The following is an 18,073-nucleotide window of genomic DNA, read 5'->3' on the forward strand; positions in this document are numbered from 1 at the left end:
TTGCTAAATGAACCACATCTGGGGAGCTCTTCTATTTGTTCTAATGAATCGAAAGTTAAACATCCTATATTTTCCCATTATGAATTTGATTTCATTTGAGTTCATATTTAATATCACACACACACACTCACACACACACATTCCAACATTTCCCCACAATTTTCATGTCAAAAATATGTATAATCATCCCATCTCCTAGATAATATAAAATATACCTCTCTAGTCTACTTTTCTTGTTGTCTCTTCTAGTTGTATTGAGATATTCTATGCCTTGAGTAGAGATTACTATTAAATTATGACATTGCAAATTTTCACTTTAGAAGAGCTAAATCTGCCCTGGGATCTAGTTTCATAACTTGGTTTAAAAGAGTCAACCACAACTTTTTTGGGTTTGCTTTTGTTTTCCCCCAGTTTTCTATTTACATGGTGCAATTTTGGGGACTTGCTCATGCTTTTGGGTGTATGTGGAGCCTCTGGATTGACACCGCAGCTGGCTCATTAGAAGCATTGTCCTCTGCATGTCAGAGTTGTGTGTAGGAGCCAGGTGGTGGCAACAAAAATTAATATCTTTTGTAGGTATTATGTTAAAATTTTAATTTTTGGATTCTTAAAGTATTTTTTTTCTCTATCCCTGAAATATAGAAGTTTCCCTAGTGATAACTAAGTGTGGACTAATTTATTTAACTTTCTGGAGTCTTTTGTTACATGTCCTTTGGATCCTGGTGCTGTCTTAGGTGTGTGTTCTCTTTCTTTTCCACTGAATTCTAGAGGAATTTTGTTAACCCTGCTCTTCTTGTTCTGCAAGAATTTTCTGCAATATTCAGTGTCTTTGTCATATCTATGATTTTTCTTAGTTTCACAGTTCTTTAAATTTATTCTCATTTTGCCATTCAAATTCTAGGTACTAGGCTTTGTGAGCCCTGGACTGTCAAGTGTATGAGAAAGCACAGGTTTTTTCCAGAGTTTCCTCTGGCTGCACTGATTTCACCCATATTCTCTGATTGGCCCAGAGGTTCCCATTCAGAGAGAAGGTGAGGAGGTACGTTCTCTGTGTGCTGAGGAAGGGAAGCACCAACCACAGTGCCATGCTTGGTGAGTGCTCCATGCTTGACCTTTTCAAAGGGGGCTCTGCTATGGGCTGAACTGTGTCCAAAATGATTTGTTGGTATTGTAATACCCCCAGGATCCTGTGAAATGTGATTTTCTTTGGAAATAGGTCTTTGCAGATGTAACTGAGTTAAGATTAGTTCATGATAGTGGGCCCTAATCTAACATGACTGATGTAATTATAAAAAGGATTGAGAGTTCAAAACCAGCCTCAGCAAAAGTGAGGCTCTAAAAGCTACTTGGTGAGACCCTGTCTCTAAATAAAATACAAAATAGGGCTGGGGATGTGGCTCAGTGGTTGAGTACCCTTGAGTTCAATCCCCAGTACTCAAAAACAAAACAAAACAAACAAAAAACACTGGACATAAACACATAGACAGAGAGAACACCAGACAGAGGGAAGACAGCCAAGTGAAACTGAGAAAAAAATTGGAGAGATGCTGCCACAGGTCAAGGAAGGCCTGGGGCTCTTAGAAGCAGGAAAAGAAAGGAAGGTACTTCCCAAGAGGTTTCAAAGCAAGCAGAGTCCTGCCAATATCTTTCAAAAAAATATTTTTACCAATAAGAACAAATAAAAAAACTTAAAAAAATTTTTTTTAGTTATAGATGAACACAAAACCTTTGTTTATTTATTTTTATGTGGTTCTGAGGATTGAACCCAGTACCTCACATGTGCCAATCAAGTGTTCTGCCACTAAGCTACAACCCCAGCCCTGCTGCCAACATCTTGATTTGGTACATCTCATCTTTGAAACAGAACTGCAAAAATTGCTGTTGTTTGAAGTCACTCCTTTTGTGGCACAGTGCTGTGATCTTGATGATCTGATTCTCACTCTGCGAACTTGCCTTTTGTCCAACAGTGCATGAATGTGTGCTCTGGATCAGGGTTGTTGGTATGCTTTATTTTAATGTATATTTTGGCAGATTGAATCCAGGGGTGCTCTACCACAGACCTCATTCCCCAGACCTTTTTATTTTTTATTTTGAGACAGGGTCTCGATACGTTGCCCAGGTTGGCCTGGAACTTGTGATCCTCCTGCCTCAGCCTCCCGAGTCTCTGAGATTTGCAGGCATGTATCTCTGCACCTGGCTATTGATATGCTTTGACTGCACCCTCCCTCCCAGTGGATGTCTCACTTTTCTCGTCTACACTGCCCTGGTTTCCAGCAAGGATACACATTTCCCCCTAATCTTGTCAGATGATTGTTCATTTCAATCAGGAGTTAAATACCCGAGTTTATACCTTTTAACACCAGGCGGTAATAAGATAGTTGCCCTTTCTGAGATGTACCATGAAAGTATTATTGCTGTTCCAGAACTCTTGAGCTAAGAGATGTCGCTCCAACTCACCCATTATTGCATGTATAATTAATTCTGGATCCGAACTGGGTGTCTGAGTCTCCATGCACCAAGCCATGTGTAGGATCTGAAGGAGTTTTACATGATTTACCTAAGGAAGGAAACAATTTTGGAGCTGGAGTCATCTGGACTTTCTTACAACATCAAGTCCCAACCTGACTGTAGTTAGGCAGTTGAGAGGATTCCACAGCTTTTGTTACTCTGAGGAAACTCATCCGTCTTTTATTATCAGCCACCTGAGTATCACTTTCAAAAAAGAAGTCCCCTCCCAGATTCGTTTTATCTCTACCTTATATTCCTCATCAACATGAAGGTCATTATACCAGAATATTTGAATTTTTCAAAGGATTTGTTCCCACCAAGAAATTCAAACAGAATTTATATCTCCATACACAATTTTTTTCCTGGCCTAGAATCATTCATTATTTACTGTCCCATAAGAAATTGACATCTCCAAAAGCGTTCCTTGAAACATTCTTGTGAAATGAACAGTTCAACCAATAGTCACAGGTGATCTACAAGACCAACTTTTATTCCCACCTACCCAACCTTTTTTTTTTTTTTTGTTACTGGGAATTGAACTCAGGAGCACTCAACCACTGAGTCACATCCCCAGCCCTATTTTGTATTTTACTTAGAGACAGGTCTCACTGAGTTGCTTAGCACCTCTCACTTTTGCTGAGGCTGGCTTTGAACTCACAATCCTCCTGCCTCAACCTCTTGAACTGCTGGGATTACAGGTGTGTGCCACTGCATCCAGCTCCCCAAACATTTTTGATAAAGGTTTTCTCATGTCCAGAATTTGGAATCTGATCAAATCAGATCCTACAGAGACTTTTACAGACACCAGAAAGCTCCAGTGCAGAGTTACTCATGTTTACAGACATCTTTGGGACTTGACCAGACCAAGTTTTCTAGACATGTGACAGAGAATGTCCTCCTGTAGTATCCAGGATGGCATTCAAACTCTAAGGATGTTCCCACAGAGAACTCAGATTCTTTGGTTTCGGTTTTCAGCTTAGCAAACTGAAAAGGATCTGGGGCTTTACAGTGACCTAGAGAACAAGAGACCAGGAACATTTGTGTTAACAGAAAGATACCCCATGCTTTTCTTTGTTCTCTCTCCCTTGTTAGTTTTGATGCCAGAAGAAAATAAATTTTTGGCTCTAGAAAAATAATTTCTTTCTAATGTTGGGAGGGAAAGTTCCACTTATACAGAGCAACCAGAAAACATCAGATCTGAAAGGCAGGTCTGCTATTTGATCTTTCTGCTTGTATAACTTAATGCAAAGATCACTCCAATTTAATTTTTTTTACAGTTTTAGAAAACCACAAAGATGCTGTTGCTCAGGTTCCACCTTTCCTCTCTGGCTTCCTTGTACTTTAAGGCATCAAAACTCCGATGGAAGGTTCATGAACATAGATGGTTCTGAACTCCAGATGTTTCTTGGCCTTGGGAAACATCCTAGTTTTCTAGGTCTGATTCCTGAGTCAGCCATTCCAATAAGAAAGAAACAAATAGCATCTCCTTAAAACAACACAAACGCCAATCCCTCTGCAACACTCTTCATTGTAAGAAAACTTTCCTCAAAATAAATTTGGAATCTACCTCTAGCTTTAGTTCCACACTCCTATGATCCATTAAGCTCTGGGCTCAAAAAGTTAAAAGCTCACTTTGGATTCAAATTGCACAAAATCAGGAAATTATATATGCTTGGAAAAAGAAGGATCTTTTCCACCTGATTTTGGCAATATCTTCTCTCTTAGCTTCTAGTTCAGCTGTCTTCCACCTCCCTTACAATCATCTACTCAAAGATTGAAAGTCATACCAGAGCTTATGGTGCAGGCAGGGAAGTCTTTGCAAGTAGATTTATAAACTGGTTTCTCATTTCTTGATCATAATTAAATAATTTTTCTCAGTACAAAAAGTGTGTCTTATTTTCAAGACATATTCAATGTATTTCCAGATACATTTCATGAGAAATGTATCGACCTATATTATCTGTTTTCTTCCATCTTAGAGCTTGCAATGTTCACTCTCCTAGCTTCTAGTTCAAGAACACCATATCATAACTAAAACCCAGCGTCTCAGGCTAATTCACAAGGATGTTGGTCAGCCAGGTCTCTCTAGTCTCAAATATAACTGGGAACTAGGACAACCAAATAGGGTTCTGATGAAAAAAAAATGTCATAATGCTTAGAAGACTGCCACTCTTTGTTGACTGGGTAAGTCTGCATTAGGAATCCCCATTCATAAACAGCCTCACTGGTACACTCCAAGTGGAAGGCATAGTGTTAGAGGTAAGGAGAGGGGGCAAAAATGGCTTCCCCAGAGGTCAGTGTGTAATGCCAGGGTTAGGGTTCCTTCTTCGGTTTGCTTCCTCCTTTCTATCCTCACTCCCTGAAAGTGTCTTGGGGGTTGTGTGTCTTTGTCAACCTTCTCTAGAACTTAGAAATGAAAAATCTCTTTTACTCTGTATTTTATTTTGCTTTTTCTCTCCACCAAACTGGGAAGCTCTAAGAACTAAAATTAGCCTGGTTCTAAGGAGCTCGAAGAGCCAGGTGTGGTGGTACATGCCTGTAATCCCAGAGGCTGGGGAGGCTGAGACAGGAGACTCTTGAGTTTAACACCAGCCTCAGCAATTTAGCAAGTCCTTAAGCAACTTTGCGAGACCCTGTCTCAAAAAAGAAAAAGAAAAAAAGCTGGGGATATGTTTCAGTGCTAAAGTGCCTCTGGGTTAAATCTTCAGTACCAAAACCAAAACCAAACAAACCAACCAAAAAAACCCCAACGAAACAAAACAAAAATAACTTAGCTCAAGGAGGCTAAAGGTATCTCTGTGGTGTGTCTACAATGCAGTCCAATTTTCAAGAAGAATACAGATGGGTCTCAGGCCAACTAGGTAATTAAAATAGTTTTTGCCTGGCTTTATTCTTGTTGGCCTATCCTTCTGTCCAAAGTCTGTGAAGATGGTATGACTTGTATTAGTTAAGAGTCATAGAAATTTGTGTTCGATTCTTATGATTTGAAATAATTTTCCTTGTAATTCTAATCAAGGGCCTTTCTACCAACTACTGATGCCTCTCCAGCAGCAAAGGCCATGAGAATCTTCCATGTTGATATATCTTAGAACCATTCATTACTGGTTTGGCATTTAATTGTGTCAAGTGCACAAATAAATACCACACTGTAAGTGCAGGAATGTGGAGGATCTGGCTTAGAGATTCTGAACCCATTTGGACTCTGGAAAAATGCACACTCACCCAGAAGTCTACAGCGAGGAGCAGGGCCACTCCAAACTCCGTGCCCTTGGTGGTCACTGGTGCAGAGGATGGTGCTCTCCCCAAGGAGGCTGAAGGCGATCCCACTGTCTGGTTGGCGGTCACATGTATAAGTCACTGCTGTTCCAAAAGGAAAGACTTCCAGAGAAGCTCCCGAGTGTCTCCCATTAAGGATAACAGGAGGACTTGGACAAAAGATTTCTGGAAAGAAGACAAGAGCCTTAGTTTCTTCCAGGGATTTCATCAGAGGTATTCCCCATCATAAGGTGTTATGATTGGTGATACTTTTTTTAAGAAATATTTTTTTAGTAGCTAGTGGTCTTTTATTTATTTATTTATTTACTTATTTATTTATTTATTTATATGTGGTGTGGAGGATCAAACCCAGGGACTCACACAGGCCAGGCAAGCACTCTACCACTGAGCCACATCTCCAGTTCCGATTGCTGCTACTTTTAAATATGCTAGGATGACAGTGTATATCAGTCCTTGATAGAGCAGACTATACAAATGAGATCTCAAATTTTACTGAAAAAATACAAGAGACATTTGCTTATCCTACATTTTCCAGATAGTTGAGTTTTCTGGATAATAGAAACTTTATGCCTTTAATTAAGTATTCAGAGTCTTAAAGAAAAAATATAACCATTGTGAAGGGTAACTCATTCATTTACTCAACATATATTAACTGAGCTCTATTCTGAGTTACCTCCCTTCAATGTCCTGGAGACCTAGTGGCAAAGAGCACAGAGCAGGTGCTTGTCTTCCATGGAGCTTATGTTACTGGGAATTTTTTGTGGTGCTGGGGATCGCACCCAGGGCCTTGTGCTTATAAGGCAAGCACTCTACCCACTGAGCTATATCCCCAGCCCAGGGAAATTCTTCTAACATGTATTCCAAGTGTGCTGCTCACCCTAAATAGACGAAAGCTTCCTGGACAACTTACTGATATTGATCATCCATCTCAACTAGGAGAGCAGCGCTGTCACCATGCATGGAAACATATACAAGTCACTGTAAAAAACTCCGAATGCACTCAGACTGCTTTGCTTTTTAAAATCTCTTGATGTGTTTATGATTTACATTCTTTCTTTATTTTCTGTCAGGTTTCAAATTGTTGCTTCTTTCTGGCATTTGCTTTTCAGTTTGGAACAGTACCCTCACTTCTAATTGGCATTTCTAACTAAACTTGAAATTTGGATGAAGCTACTTCAAACAGTAATATCTGTGAAAAATAAGAGAAAACCTGAGGTACAATCAATAGCATAGCTCTCATACACGATAGTAGGTCAGCCATTTGTCACTGGATTTCCTGGACAGCAGAGATTTGTATTTATGGTATGTTCTTATAAAGTTTTACTATTAAAACACCACAAGAGCTGGGCATGGTGGCACACACCCGTAATCCCAGCGGCTCAGAAGGCTGAGACGGGAGGATCTCAAATTCAAAGCCAGCCTCAGCGAAGGCAAGGCACTAAACAACTCAGTGAGACCCTGTCACTAAATAAAATACAAAATAGGGCTGGGGATGTGGCTCAGTGGGTGAGTGCCCCTGAGTTCAATCCCTAGTACCAAAAAAAAAAAAAAAAAAACCCCAAAAAAACCACCTTAAAATATACAAGTAGATTCTCAGCACACAAACATTTTAGTAAAATTTGATTATTAAAAAAGAAAATGGTACTGCCAATCTTTAGGATCAAGAAATGAGGCAAAATATAAACAGAGAAACTAGAATTCAGTAGTGTCTCTGCACACAAGACTCATTTTTAATCAACTTGTTATTTCCGAATCTTGTTGTTTAGATACAGATTTTGAGAGCGTAAGAAGTATCATATTGTCTACCTTGTCTAATGTGTTCCCTTACTTTCCCGTGTCACTGTGAGCTATACTTCATAGCATTTAATTTATTTTTTATTGGTCACCTCCTCATTTTGAGTATAAACAACACGGGGACAGGGAATTAGCCCATCTTGATCACTGCAATATGAACATCAGGCACATAGTATGTGCTCAATGAGTAATTATTTGAATGGATGAATGTTTAGTATTTGTGTATCAGAAAATAAATAGAAAAACTATAAAGTGACTGTACCTTGATGTCAGAACAAAATAAGGAAAAAAAAAAAAAAGATGGGGGAGGGGCAGAGAGGGAAGGAATGAAGTAGGAAGAGAAAAAAAAAGGGAAAAGATACTTGTCAAAGGTATCATCTGATCTTTCCTGATTCTAATGGCAAACTACATAGAAAATGTCATAAAGAACATAGAACTCCAAATAACAGACTGACGTCACGGTTCCAAAACCAAGAGATAGGCATGAAGATTCACAAGAACATACTATTAAAATAAGTAACTTGTATCATAGGATAGGAAGCAGAAGAATCACATCATGGGAGTCTGTGGGTCAAAATACTAAACAAATCAAGGAGAGAGGCTGGCTCACAGTGTTATTCCTCATACTCACGTTCACACACAGGGACGCTGCTATTCCAAAGGCTTTCCATCCCAATCTGAACACAATAACTGGCAGAACTGCCCTTTAATTGAAACCTAAAGAAGAAAATGTAAGTGAATAGTGAATGTTTCCGCCTCAGTGTCCTTCAGTTCCTAATCTTAGGCCCAGCCCACTGCCTCCTCCATCTGCCACCCCCTCTCAAAAAACAAACTTAGGATTTTGAGGATCTGAAACCAGCAGGTGGCAGAGGTGAAAGATTAAGTCACTCTGGAAACATCACAGTTGCAGGGGACATTGCAGAATGGTGAAACCCAGCAACTTGGTCACTTCATAGTCCTAGCTTGAAGTGAGGGAGCATAGCTGCCATCTCCTGATCCCTGGACCCAGACTCAGAGCCTCTGATCATCTGTGATGAACCTGGTACCACTCACTGCTTCTGCAAATCCAGCCTTTCAATGCAACCTCTTCCCCAACCTGTCCCTGGAGCACAAGCAAATGAGCTCCCAATTTGGAATGGAAAAGAAGGGAAAGAAGATTGTTTTGGGGCTTCTGCACTTGTGATGGTTGTGAAGAAGGCTCACAACAGAAGGTCGGGCTGTTGAAGAGTAAGTCTGACTATTCTAAGGGGAAGAGAAAAGAGGAGTCAACTTTTGTATGAAATAACACAAATTTCTTAATTCGTATTGAGCCCTAATGCCCTCCTATGTCTTAATGTGGACTGGAATTTGGTGCCTACCAAGGATTCTTGGGAACATTTTGAGATCAGGTGCTTCATTGTCCATGCCTGTCAGGTCCCATGTAGAAATGTGCCCACTGAGAAAAGCACTAGATTCACATCACAGATGAATGACCTCACCTGAAATATTAATCTGCCGTGGTGATCCCACTTCAGAGCCCACAGCTCTGATATATAACTGGGTCTTAAAAATGCTTATTCTTGTGCTTTTACTCCTAATGCAAATTCTGCTACTGATGTTTAAAAATTTTCCTGACAATTCTTAAGTGAGTGTTATAAGTTTCCTGTTACATATCAATTTTTTTTTCCTGATGCTCCCCAAATTACTCAAATTCCTTTCTACTTGGATAATAGAATTCTTTCACTTAAAGCATCACCTATATATTCGTAACCAGTAGTTATATTTGCTTTTGAACTTGACATTCAACAAATGTCCCTGTTCTCCCTTCATATATCATGTTATCAGTTCTATATGTTCCTTATTCTTACTTACTATATACACTACCAAAGTAATCTCTGAATATTTCTCTCTCTGTTTCTTAACCTCCCCTTTTTAGACAAACTCTTAACCTCAACTTTGATGGTCAGCAGGTCAGGCAAGCTCACGCTTACCCTTTATCACAAACAAAGGTCACTTTTGCTCCAAGCCGGAGATTCAGTGGAATTAGCACACGGCCATTGGGGAGTTGGTCCACAAAGTCATCACAGGATTTCACTAGGGAAAAAGAAAGCCAAAGGGAAATGAGAGCAGTGTGTGGAGATTGAAGACACAAGCTAAAAATGTCAAGCCACAAGAATCTAGACACCTGCACACGTGGGGGCAGTTGGTCTCCAGTCTCCCTGGGGTGTGCAGCGCAGAGAAGCAGCCCCTAGGAGGTCATACCCAGGCTCACAGCTGTAGAACACTTCCTGCCCAGGGGAAAAGTTATCCTTGTTGCTTGGGGTATGCGCACCATGCAGAATTTTGGGGGGTGGCAGACATACTGGGGAAAGAAAATCAAAGTGCTATTAATCGTATGAAAGAACTTTTCCTCAGTGGTGAACTGGCTAAGAGAATCATAACATCATTATCTATTGATGGCAAAACACACACACACACACACACACACACACACACACACAAAATAACATGGTAAGCAAGTGTTTTGCAAAAAGTCATAAAACGTATACATTGCAGAACTTTGGCTAGTCTGAGGAATACTCAGATCACTGTTGTGCATTTGAGGTATACACCTAAGGTTACATGCAACGCCTAAGGTTACATGCACACAGTTCCCTCTAGAATGCTTCCAATCTGCTCACCCACAACAAAATTGTTTGGATCAATGGATTCCTATATCTTCATACTTCCTTTCTAGAAAGGCACCCTCAAAGTACAGTTTTCTATTGTAGTGATGGTGTCTGTGCTCAAATCACATCTAACAAATCCCCCATCAGCCACAGGTTGCACACATCTGTTCTTATTTCAAGTCCCTCTCTGTGGCCACCTGATGTGGGTGGTAGAGAGCTGGGAATTTCCCCTTTACACTACATAGCTGATGCTGCCTAGTCACTCATTTATTTCATTCCAGTGAGAAGATGGACATGCACGGAATTAAATCTAAAAAACCCACAGTCATCCTAACAAGAGTGCGTACTGCACCCAGAATATTGTCACTAAGACTCTGGCTGTCTCTTCATACAATTGATTTGAACTCAGGAAATCCAGATGCATGTGGGTCTTAACAAAATCTCCACACACTCTTATTATTTCCACACACTGCTGTAAAGTGAAAAAAGAGAAAAACACTTCATTTCAGTGTGGCTTTGGGTGGATCAGTTCCCCTCTCTGGACTTCAGTGTTCTCCAGTAGGGGGAATGGCCTAGAAAAAAACGACTTCCTTAAGGACTTTATAAATATTCTGATGTCATAATGTCCATTTTCAAGGCTCATCACCCTACAGTTTTCCTCGACTAGTAAATGTACCGTGATGTGATGTTTAAGAGATGTGCTAAACTGTGCTTGACCCCAAGCCTCATGTTTTTTTTTTTTTGTTTTGTTTTGTTTTTGTTTTTGTTTTTTATACTGGGGATTGAACCCAGGGGCACTTAGCCACTGAGCCACGTGTCCAGCTCTTTTTATTTTTTATTTTGATACAGGTTCTCACTAAGTTGCCTAGCTTGGCCTTGAACTTGCAATCCTCCTGCTGGAGTACAGGCGTCCACCAACATACCTGGCTTTACATTTCTATACTGTCTCTTTCCTGCCTGAAAGCCACAATCTTTTGCCAGCCAGGCTGTGTTTCTGTTCTGCCAGTTGGAAGCATATACATCAAATTAAAAGGCAGGAAGATGACAAGCCATTCTACTTCCAGGGGTGGCTCCAGCAGTGGCAACTTTGATGGCTCTTAGTATCGACAACTTTAATTCTAGCAATGTCAATGACTGTGGCTTCAGTACAATCAGCTACATCCTGGAAGCAGTGGTGGCTCCTGCCGCAGCAGCAGGGGCTGCCCAATTCAGCAGTGAGTGTAGGCACAAGTGCTCTAGGCCTGGAGCAACCACAACTTCAGAATCTCTGGAAACACTGCGTTCTTTCCTTTGCTCTTCCTGACCTTCCAGCATCTTTATAACTCAATTCCTGCATGAAAACCCCCTCATTCTTTGAAGAATCCAAAGTGATTTGCTGAATGGGTGATGACCAACAGAGCCAAAGCTCTGGAGACAGACAGACTTGGTTCAAGTCTTCATTTTTGCAAGATACTATCTTGCTTCACTTTGAAAAATTATCTAACCTCTCTAAGACCTGTTGTCTTTATAAAACATGGAGAGAATAGTAATTACCTCATGGCTTTAAATACTAAATATACACATAGCCTATAATATGGTGCTTGGCCAGGTGAATGACTCATTATGTATTAGCAATTATTATACTCAAGTGTAATCAATAGATGATGGAGGTGGGAGGTAGGGTAGTGATATCTGCAGAGCACTTCTGTTTATAAGAATCCCAAGGGGAAGTGGTGGTGGGAGAATCCCAAAGAAACTTCACATTCCTTGTTCAGACTTAGCTTTGCGTCTCAATTTGAATGTATGTTCATGTACACACACATGCGCGCGCGCGTGCGCGCGCGCGCACACACACACACACACACACATCTTTGTTTTATGTTCCCTCCCAAGAAAATTTACGTATCCAAGAAAATACACTACACATCGCTCCTCAGAGCACACTTAGTCTCCTGGTCCAACAACTCACGACCTTTTAGGCCCCTCCCAAGCTCAGCCAGACTCACCCCTGGAGCAGCTTGGTAACGCCGGCTCCCATTTGTTTTGGGCCCGGCACTGCACCCTGGTGGGTCCTTTCAGGACAAAGTCAGGCCGACACCCAAACTCCACGATTTCATTTAAGGAAAATAAGCTTCTGTTGCCAGTTAGCATTATTGCATTTTCAATGTGTGGAGGGGTGCATTTATTAGGTACGATGCACTGCGGGGGAGGGCCGCTCCAGATGCCGACTTGATTGTCATTGCTGGTGCAATATATGGAGGGCTCTCCCACCAGGTCAAACAGCTTTCTCCCTCTGTCTCCAACGTTGCACTGATAGGTCACCACCATTCCATAAAGAAAATATTCTCTGTTAGAGCTTTTGAAATCTCCATTGGCAATGGCTGGAGGTGGCTCACAAGGAATTCCTGGGCAAAAGGAGAGCAAGCTAAATGAGAATGAATTTAAATAAGGAGTGAGAAAAATTTAATGACTCACTAACTTAACTATTTTACATTTGTTATTTGCTTTTAATCTTTGCTAATGTGTAAATAAGTTCTTACAAAGTCTAATTTTAGGTGGGAAAAATAGCATGTGTGCTATCTTTTCTACTTATTTCCTGTAAAATACATTTTTTATTAATACAACCCACTCTCTTTTCCTTTTAAATAGTTCCTTATCATATTATAGTAGAGTTTATAGTTTTCCTGACTGCTTCCAACTTGCTTTATTAATTTCTGTTTTTGTTGTTAACTGAGTATAGCTCTTTTAAAAATAAAAACCTGTGATATAAGAAGAAGTATAAGGGAAGAGAGAAAACACAAATATATGAGAGTAGGAAACAGAATTTGAACATATTAATAATACATGCAAGCATTTGTGAAACTATAGACTACCATATGTTAAACATTTTGAAAATCTAAATGATACAAGTGGAAATATAAATTAGCAAAATCTATTAAAAAAGATGTAGTAAGGTACAATTGGCCAAGAAACTTGTAACAATAAAAGAAAAAAAAATGCAGATAAGTTCTATCAAACTTTCAAGAAACACATACTTCCAAATGTAACTTCAAACATTTCATACCATGTAAAAGAAAACTTATCACTCCTCTTTATCAAAACTAAGTTTGAGATCATATCTATGTAAAAGTGATCATATATTCGTCGACTAAAGTCCATAGGTACATATGAGATATAGAAGTTACGCATAGTCTATCATATTGCTATAAACTAAAACTAAGTAACTTCAACCAGTATCCTAAAACACTTGAAATTTGAAATTAAAAGTTAAAATTCTCAAGGAGCTTTCTGCTTCTAGTAGTAGTTATCTCAATAATTTGAATCGAACAATGCTTCTTACCTACCCCTGAAGAAAGTTAGAAATGTTGGAAAGTAAAAGATATATATCTGGGAAGCATCAGAACCAAACAAAATGGCAAAGCATTGCTGGGTCCAGAGCTGAATATCTAGGTAGAGCTCAGCATTGGAGTGCTCTTTCCTTGGCAACAGGTAGTTGAATCAGGAGGAGGCAACTGGGAGGCCAAGAAGACTCGAAGAGTCAAGGGACAAACATTACAGCATGGGGATGACAAAAGAACTAAGCATCTGGGAATTGAAGTTAATTGAAAGTAAACTTGCTATCTCAAAAACTGAAACTATTCTTCTGTAGGTGGTCCAGAAAAATCATGAGACTGAACTAAAGTGGTCCCAGGTTGCTAGTGTTCCCTGGGGCCTGGCAGAGAAAAACAATAAAAATCTTCTCATGATTCCTATAGTGTGGATATGGATAGTGTCTCCCAAAGGACCGTGTGTTAAAGACTTGTTATACACAGTGGGTTCATTGAGGTGGCAGCGCCTAGTGCGAGGTCCTTAGGTCATTGGGGGAGTGCCTTTGAAGGGGATTATGAGACCTCATATCATCCTCTATCTTTTTTGCTCACTGGCTCATGATGTATGCTGTGTTACATGCTCTGCTTTGATATGCTGCATCTTAAGAGGCCCAAAGCAATGGAACTACTCAGTCATGGACTGGAACCTTCAAAACTGAATCAAAATTAATCTTTTGACTTATAAGTAAATTACCTCAGTTATTTCATTATGGTGATGGAAAGTTGACTAATAAGACCTTGAAGTTAATTAAGACTTTGAAATTACTTCTGTAGACAAGTTTCCAAATATAATTTCTTTTTTTTTATTTTATTGTAAACAAATGGGATACATGTTGTTTCTCTGTACATGGCATAAAGGCATACCATTTGTGTAATCATAAATTTACATAGGGTAATGCTGTTTGATTCATTCTGTTATTTTTTCCCTTCCCTCCCACCCCTCCCACCCCTCTTTTCCCTCTATACAGTCCTTCCTTCCTCCATTCTTGCCCCCCTCCCTAACCCCAACTCTAACCCTAACACTAACCCCTCCCACCCCCCATTATGTGTCATCATTCACTTATTAGCGATATCATTCGTCTTTTGTTTTTTTGAGATTGGCTTATCTCACTTAGCATGATATTCTCCAATTTCATCCATTTGCCTGCAAATGCCATAATTTTATTATTCTTTATGGCTGAGTAATATTCCATTGTATACATATACCACAGTTTCTTTATCCATTCATCAATTGAAGGACATCTAGGTTGGTTCCACAATCTGGCTATTGTGAACTGAGCAGCTATGAACATTGATGTGGCTGTATCTCTGTAATATGCTGATTTTAAGTCCTTTGGGTATAGGCCAAGGAGTGGGATAGCTGGGTCAAATGGTGGTTCCATTCCAAGTTTTCTAAGGAGTCTCCACACTGCTTTCCAGAGTGGCTGCACTAATTTGCAGCCCCACCAGCAATGTATGAGTGTACCTTTCTCCCCATATCCTCGCCAACACCTGTTGTTGCTTGTATTCTTGATAATCACCATTCTAATTGGGGTGAGATGGAATCTTAGGGTGGTTTTGATTTGCATTTCTCTTATTACTAGAGATGTTGAACATTTTTCCATATGTTTGTTGATTGCTTGTAGATCTTCTTCTGTGAAGTGTCTATTCATTTCCTTAGCCCATTTGTCGATTGGATTATTTGCATTCTTGGTGTAGAGTTTTTTGAGTTCTTTATAGATTCTGGAGATTAGTGCTCTATCTGAAGTATGATTGGCAGTATGTAGGCTCTTTCTTCGCATTGCTGATAGTTTCCTTTGCTGAGAGAAAGCTTTTTAGTTTGAATCTATCCCAGTTATTGATTCTTGCTTTTATTTCTTGTGCTATGGGAGTCCTGTTGAGGAAGTCTGGTCCTAAGCCAACATGTTGAAGCTCTGGACCTACTTTTTCTTCTGTAAGATGCACAGTCTCTGGTCTGATTCCGAGGTCCTTAATCCATTTTGAGTTTAGTTTTGTGCATGGTGAGAGATATGGGTTTAGTTCCATTCTGTTGCATATGGATTTCCAATTCTCCCAGCACCATTTATTGAAGAGGCTATCTTTTCTCCATTGCACATTTTTGGCCCCTTTGTCTAGTATGAGAAAATTGTATTTATTTGGGTTTGTGTCTGTGTCCTCTATTCTGTACCATTGATCCACCTTTCTATTTTGGTACCAATACCATGCCGTTTTTGTTACTATTGCTTTGTAGTAGAGTTGAAGATCTGGTATTGCGATACGCCCTGCTTCACTCTTTCTACTGAGGATTGCTTTAGCTATTTTTTTATTCTTCCAGATGAATTTCATAATTTCTTGCTCTATTTCTGTAAGGTACATCATTGGGATTTTAATTGGAATTGCATTGAATCTGTATAGCACTTTTGGTAGTATGCCATTTTGACGATATTAATTCTTCCTATCCAAGAACATGGGAGATCTTTCCATCTTCTGAGATTTTCTTTAATTTCTTTCTTTAGTGTTCTGTAGTTCTCACTGTAGAGGTCTTTCACCTCTTTTGTGAGATTGATTCCCAAGTATTTTATTTTTTTCGATGCTATTGTGAATGGGGTAGTTTTCCTAATTTCTCTTTCTGAAGATTCATCACTTATGTATAAAAATGCCTTAGATTTATGTGATTGATCTTATATTCCGCTACTTTACTGAATTCACTTATGAGATCTAAAAGTTTTCTGGTGGAATTTCCTGGTTCCTCTAAGTATATAATCATATCATCAGCAAATAGGGATAGTTTGAGTTCTTCTTTTCCTATTCGTATCCCTTTAATTTCTTTGGTCTGTCTAATTGGTCTGGCTAGAGTTTCAAGGACGATATTGAAAAGAAGTGGTGAAAGAGGGCATCCCTGCCTTGTTCCAGTTTTAAGGGGGAATGCTTTCAGTTTTTCACCATTTAGAATGATATTAGCCATGGGCTTAGCATAGATGACCTTTACAATGTTAAGGAATGTTCCCACTATCCCTATTTTTTCTAGTGTTTTGAGCATGAAGGGGTGCTGTATTTTATCAAATGCTTTCTCTGCATCTATTGAAATAATCATGTGATTCTTGACTTTAAGTCTATTGATATGGTGAATTACATTTATTGATTTCCTGATGTTGAACCAACCTTACATCCCTGGGATGAAACCCACTTGATCATGGTGCACTATCTTTTTAATATGTTTTTGTATGCGATTTGCTAAAATTTTGTTGAGAATTTTTGCATCGATGTTCATTAAGGATATTGGTCTGAAATTTTCTTTCCTCGATGTGTCTCTGTCTGGTTTAGGTATCAGGGTAATATTGGCTTCATAGAATGAGTTTGGGAGGGTTCCCTCCTCTTCTATTTTATGGAATACTTTGAGAAGTATTGGAATGAGCTCTTCTTTAAAGGTTTTGTAGAACTCGGCTGAAAACCCATCTGGTCCTGGACTTTTCTTTGTTGGTAGACTTTTGATGACTTCTTCTATTTCATTACTTGAAATTGGTCTATTTAAGTTGTGTATGTCCTCCTCGTTTAGTTTAGGCAATTCATATGTCTCTAGAAACTTGTTGATATCTTTGAAATTTTCTATTTTGTTGAAGTATATATTTTCAAAATAGCTTCTAATTATGTTTTGTATTTCAGTTGTGTCTGTTGTGATATTTCCTTGTTCATTCCGAATTTTAGTGATTTGGGTTTTCTCTCGTCTTCTCTTTGTTAGTGTGGCTAAAGGTTTATCAATTTTGTTTATTTTTTCGAAGAACCAACTATTTATTTTGTCAATTTTTTGTATTGATTCTTTTGTTTCAGCTCTGAGTTTAACTATTTCCTGTCTTCTACTACTTTTGGTGTTGGTCTGTTCTTCTTTTTCTAGGGCTTTGAGTTGTAGTGTTAGGTCGTTTATTTGTTGAGTTTTACTTCTTTTATTAAATGCGCTCCATGATATAAATTTTCCTCTAAGTACTGCTTTCATAGTGTCCCAGAGATTTTGATATGTTTCTTTGTTCTCATTTACCTCTAAGAATTTTTTAATTTCCTTCCTAATATCTTCTGTTATCCATTCATCATATAATAGCATATTGTTTAATCTCCAGGTGTTGGAGTAGTTTCTGTTTTTTACTCTTTCATTTATATCTAACTTCAATCCATTATGATCTGATAGAATACAAGGTAGTGTCTCTATCTTCTTGTATTTGCTAACATTAACTTTGTGGCATAATATATGGTCTATTTTAGAGAAGGATCCATGTGCTGCTGAGAAGAACGTGTATTCGCTCTTGGTTGGATGGTATATTCTATAAATGTCTGTTAAGTCTAAATTATTGATTGTGTTATTGAGATCTATGTTTTCCTTGTTCAATTTTTGTTTGGAAGATCTGTCCAGTGGTGAGAGAGGCGTGTTAAAATCACCTAGTATTATTGTGTTATGGTCTATTTGGTTTCTAAAATTGAGAAGGATTTGTTTGACATACATGGATGAGCCACTATTTGGGGCATAGATGT

The 18,073-nt window shown here is 39.1% G+C and overlaps 1 protein-coding gene across 3 annotated transcripts in view; it reads right to left on the minus strand.

Moving 5' to 3' along the window:
• LOC124961795 (complement receptor type 1-like) overlaps positions 1-18,073 on the minus strand; it is an 82,534-nt gene that overhangs the window by 31,525 nt on the left and 32,936 nt on the right. For all 3 annotated transcript variants that reach the window (XM_047520792.1, XM_047520794.1, XM_047520793.1), the window contains 6 exons: positions 12,212-12,610; positions 9,743-9,919; positions 9,549-9,651; positions 8,210-8,295; positions 5,731-5,949; positions 2,458-2,557 (listed from right to left, as the gene is read on the minus strand). In XM_047520792.1, coding sequence (XP_047376748.1) covers positions 2,458-2,557; positions 5,731-5,949; positions 8,210-8,295; positions 9,549-9,651; positions 9,743-9,919; positions 12,212-12,610 — 1,084 coding nt within the window. The remainder of the gene's footprint in view (positions 1-2,457; positions 2,558-5,730; positions 5,950-8,209; positions 8,296-9,548; positions 9,652-9,742; positions 9,920-12,211; positions 12,611-18,073) is intronic.

This window comes from Sciurus carolinensis, chromosome 12 (assembly GCF_902686445.1).
Source record: "Sciurus carolinensis chromosome 12, mSciCar1.2, whole genome shotgun sequence".
NCBI lineage: Eukaryota > Metazoa > Chordata > Mammalia > Rodentia > Sciuridae > Sciurus > Sciurus carolinensis.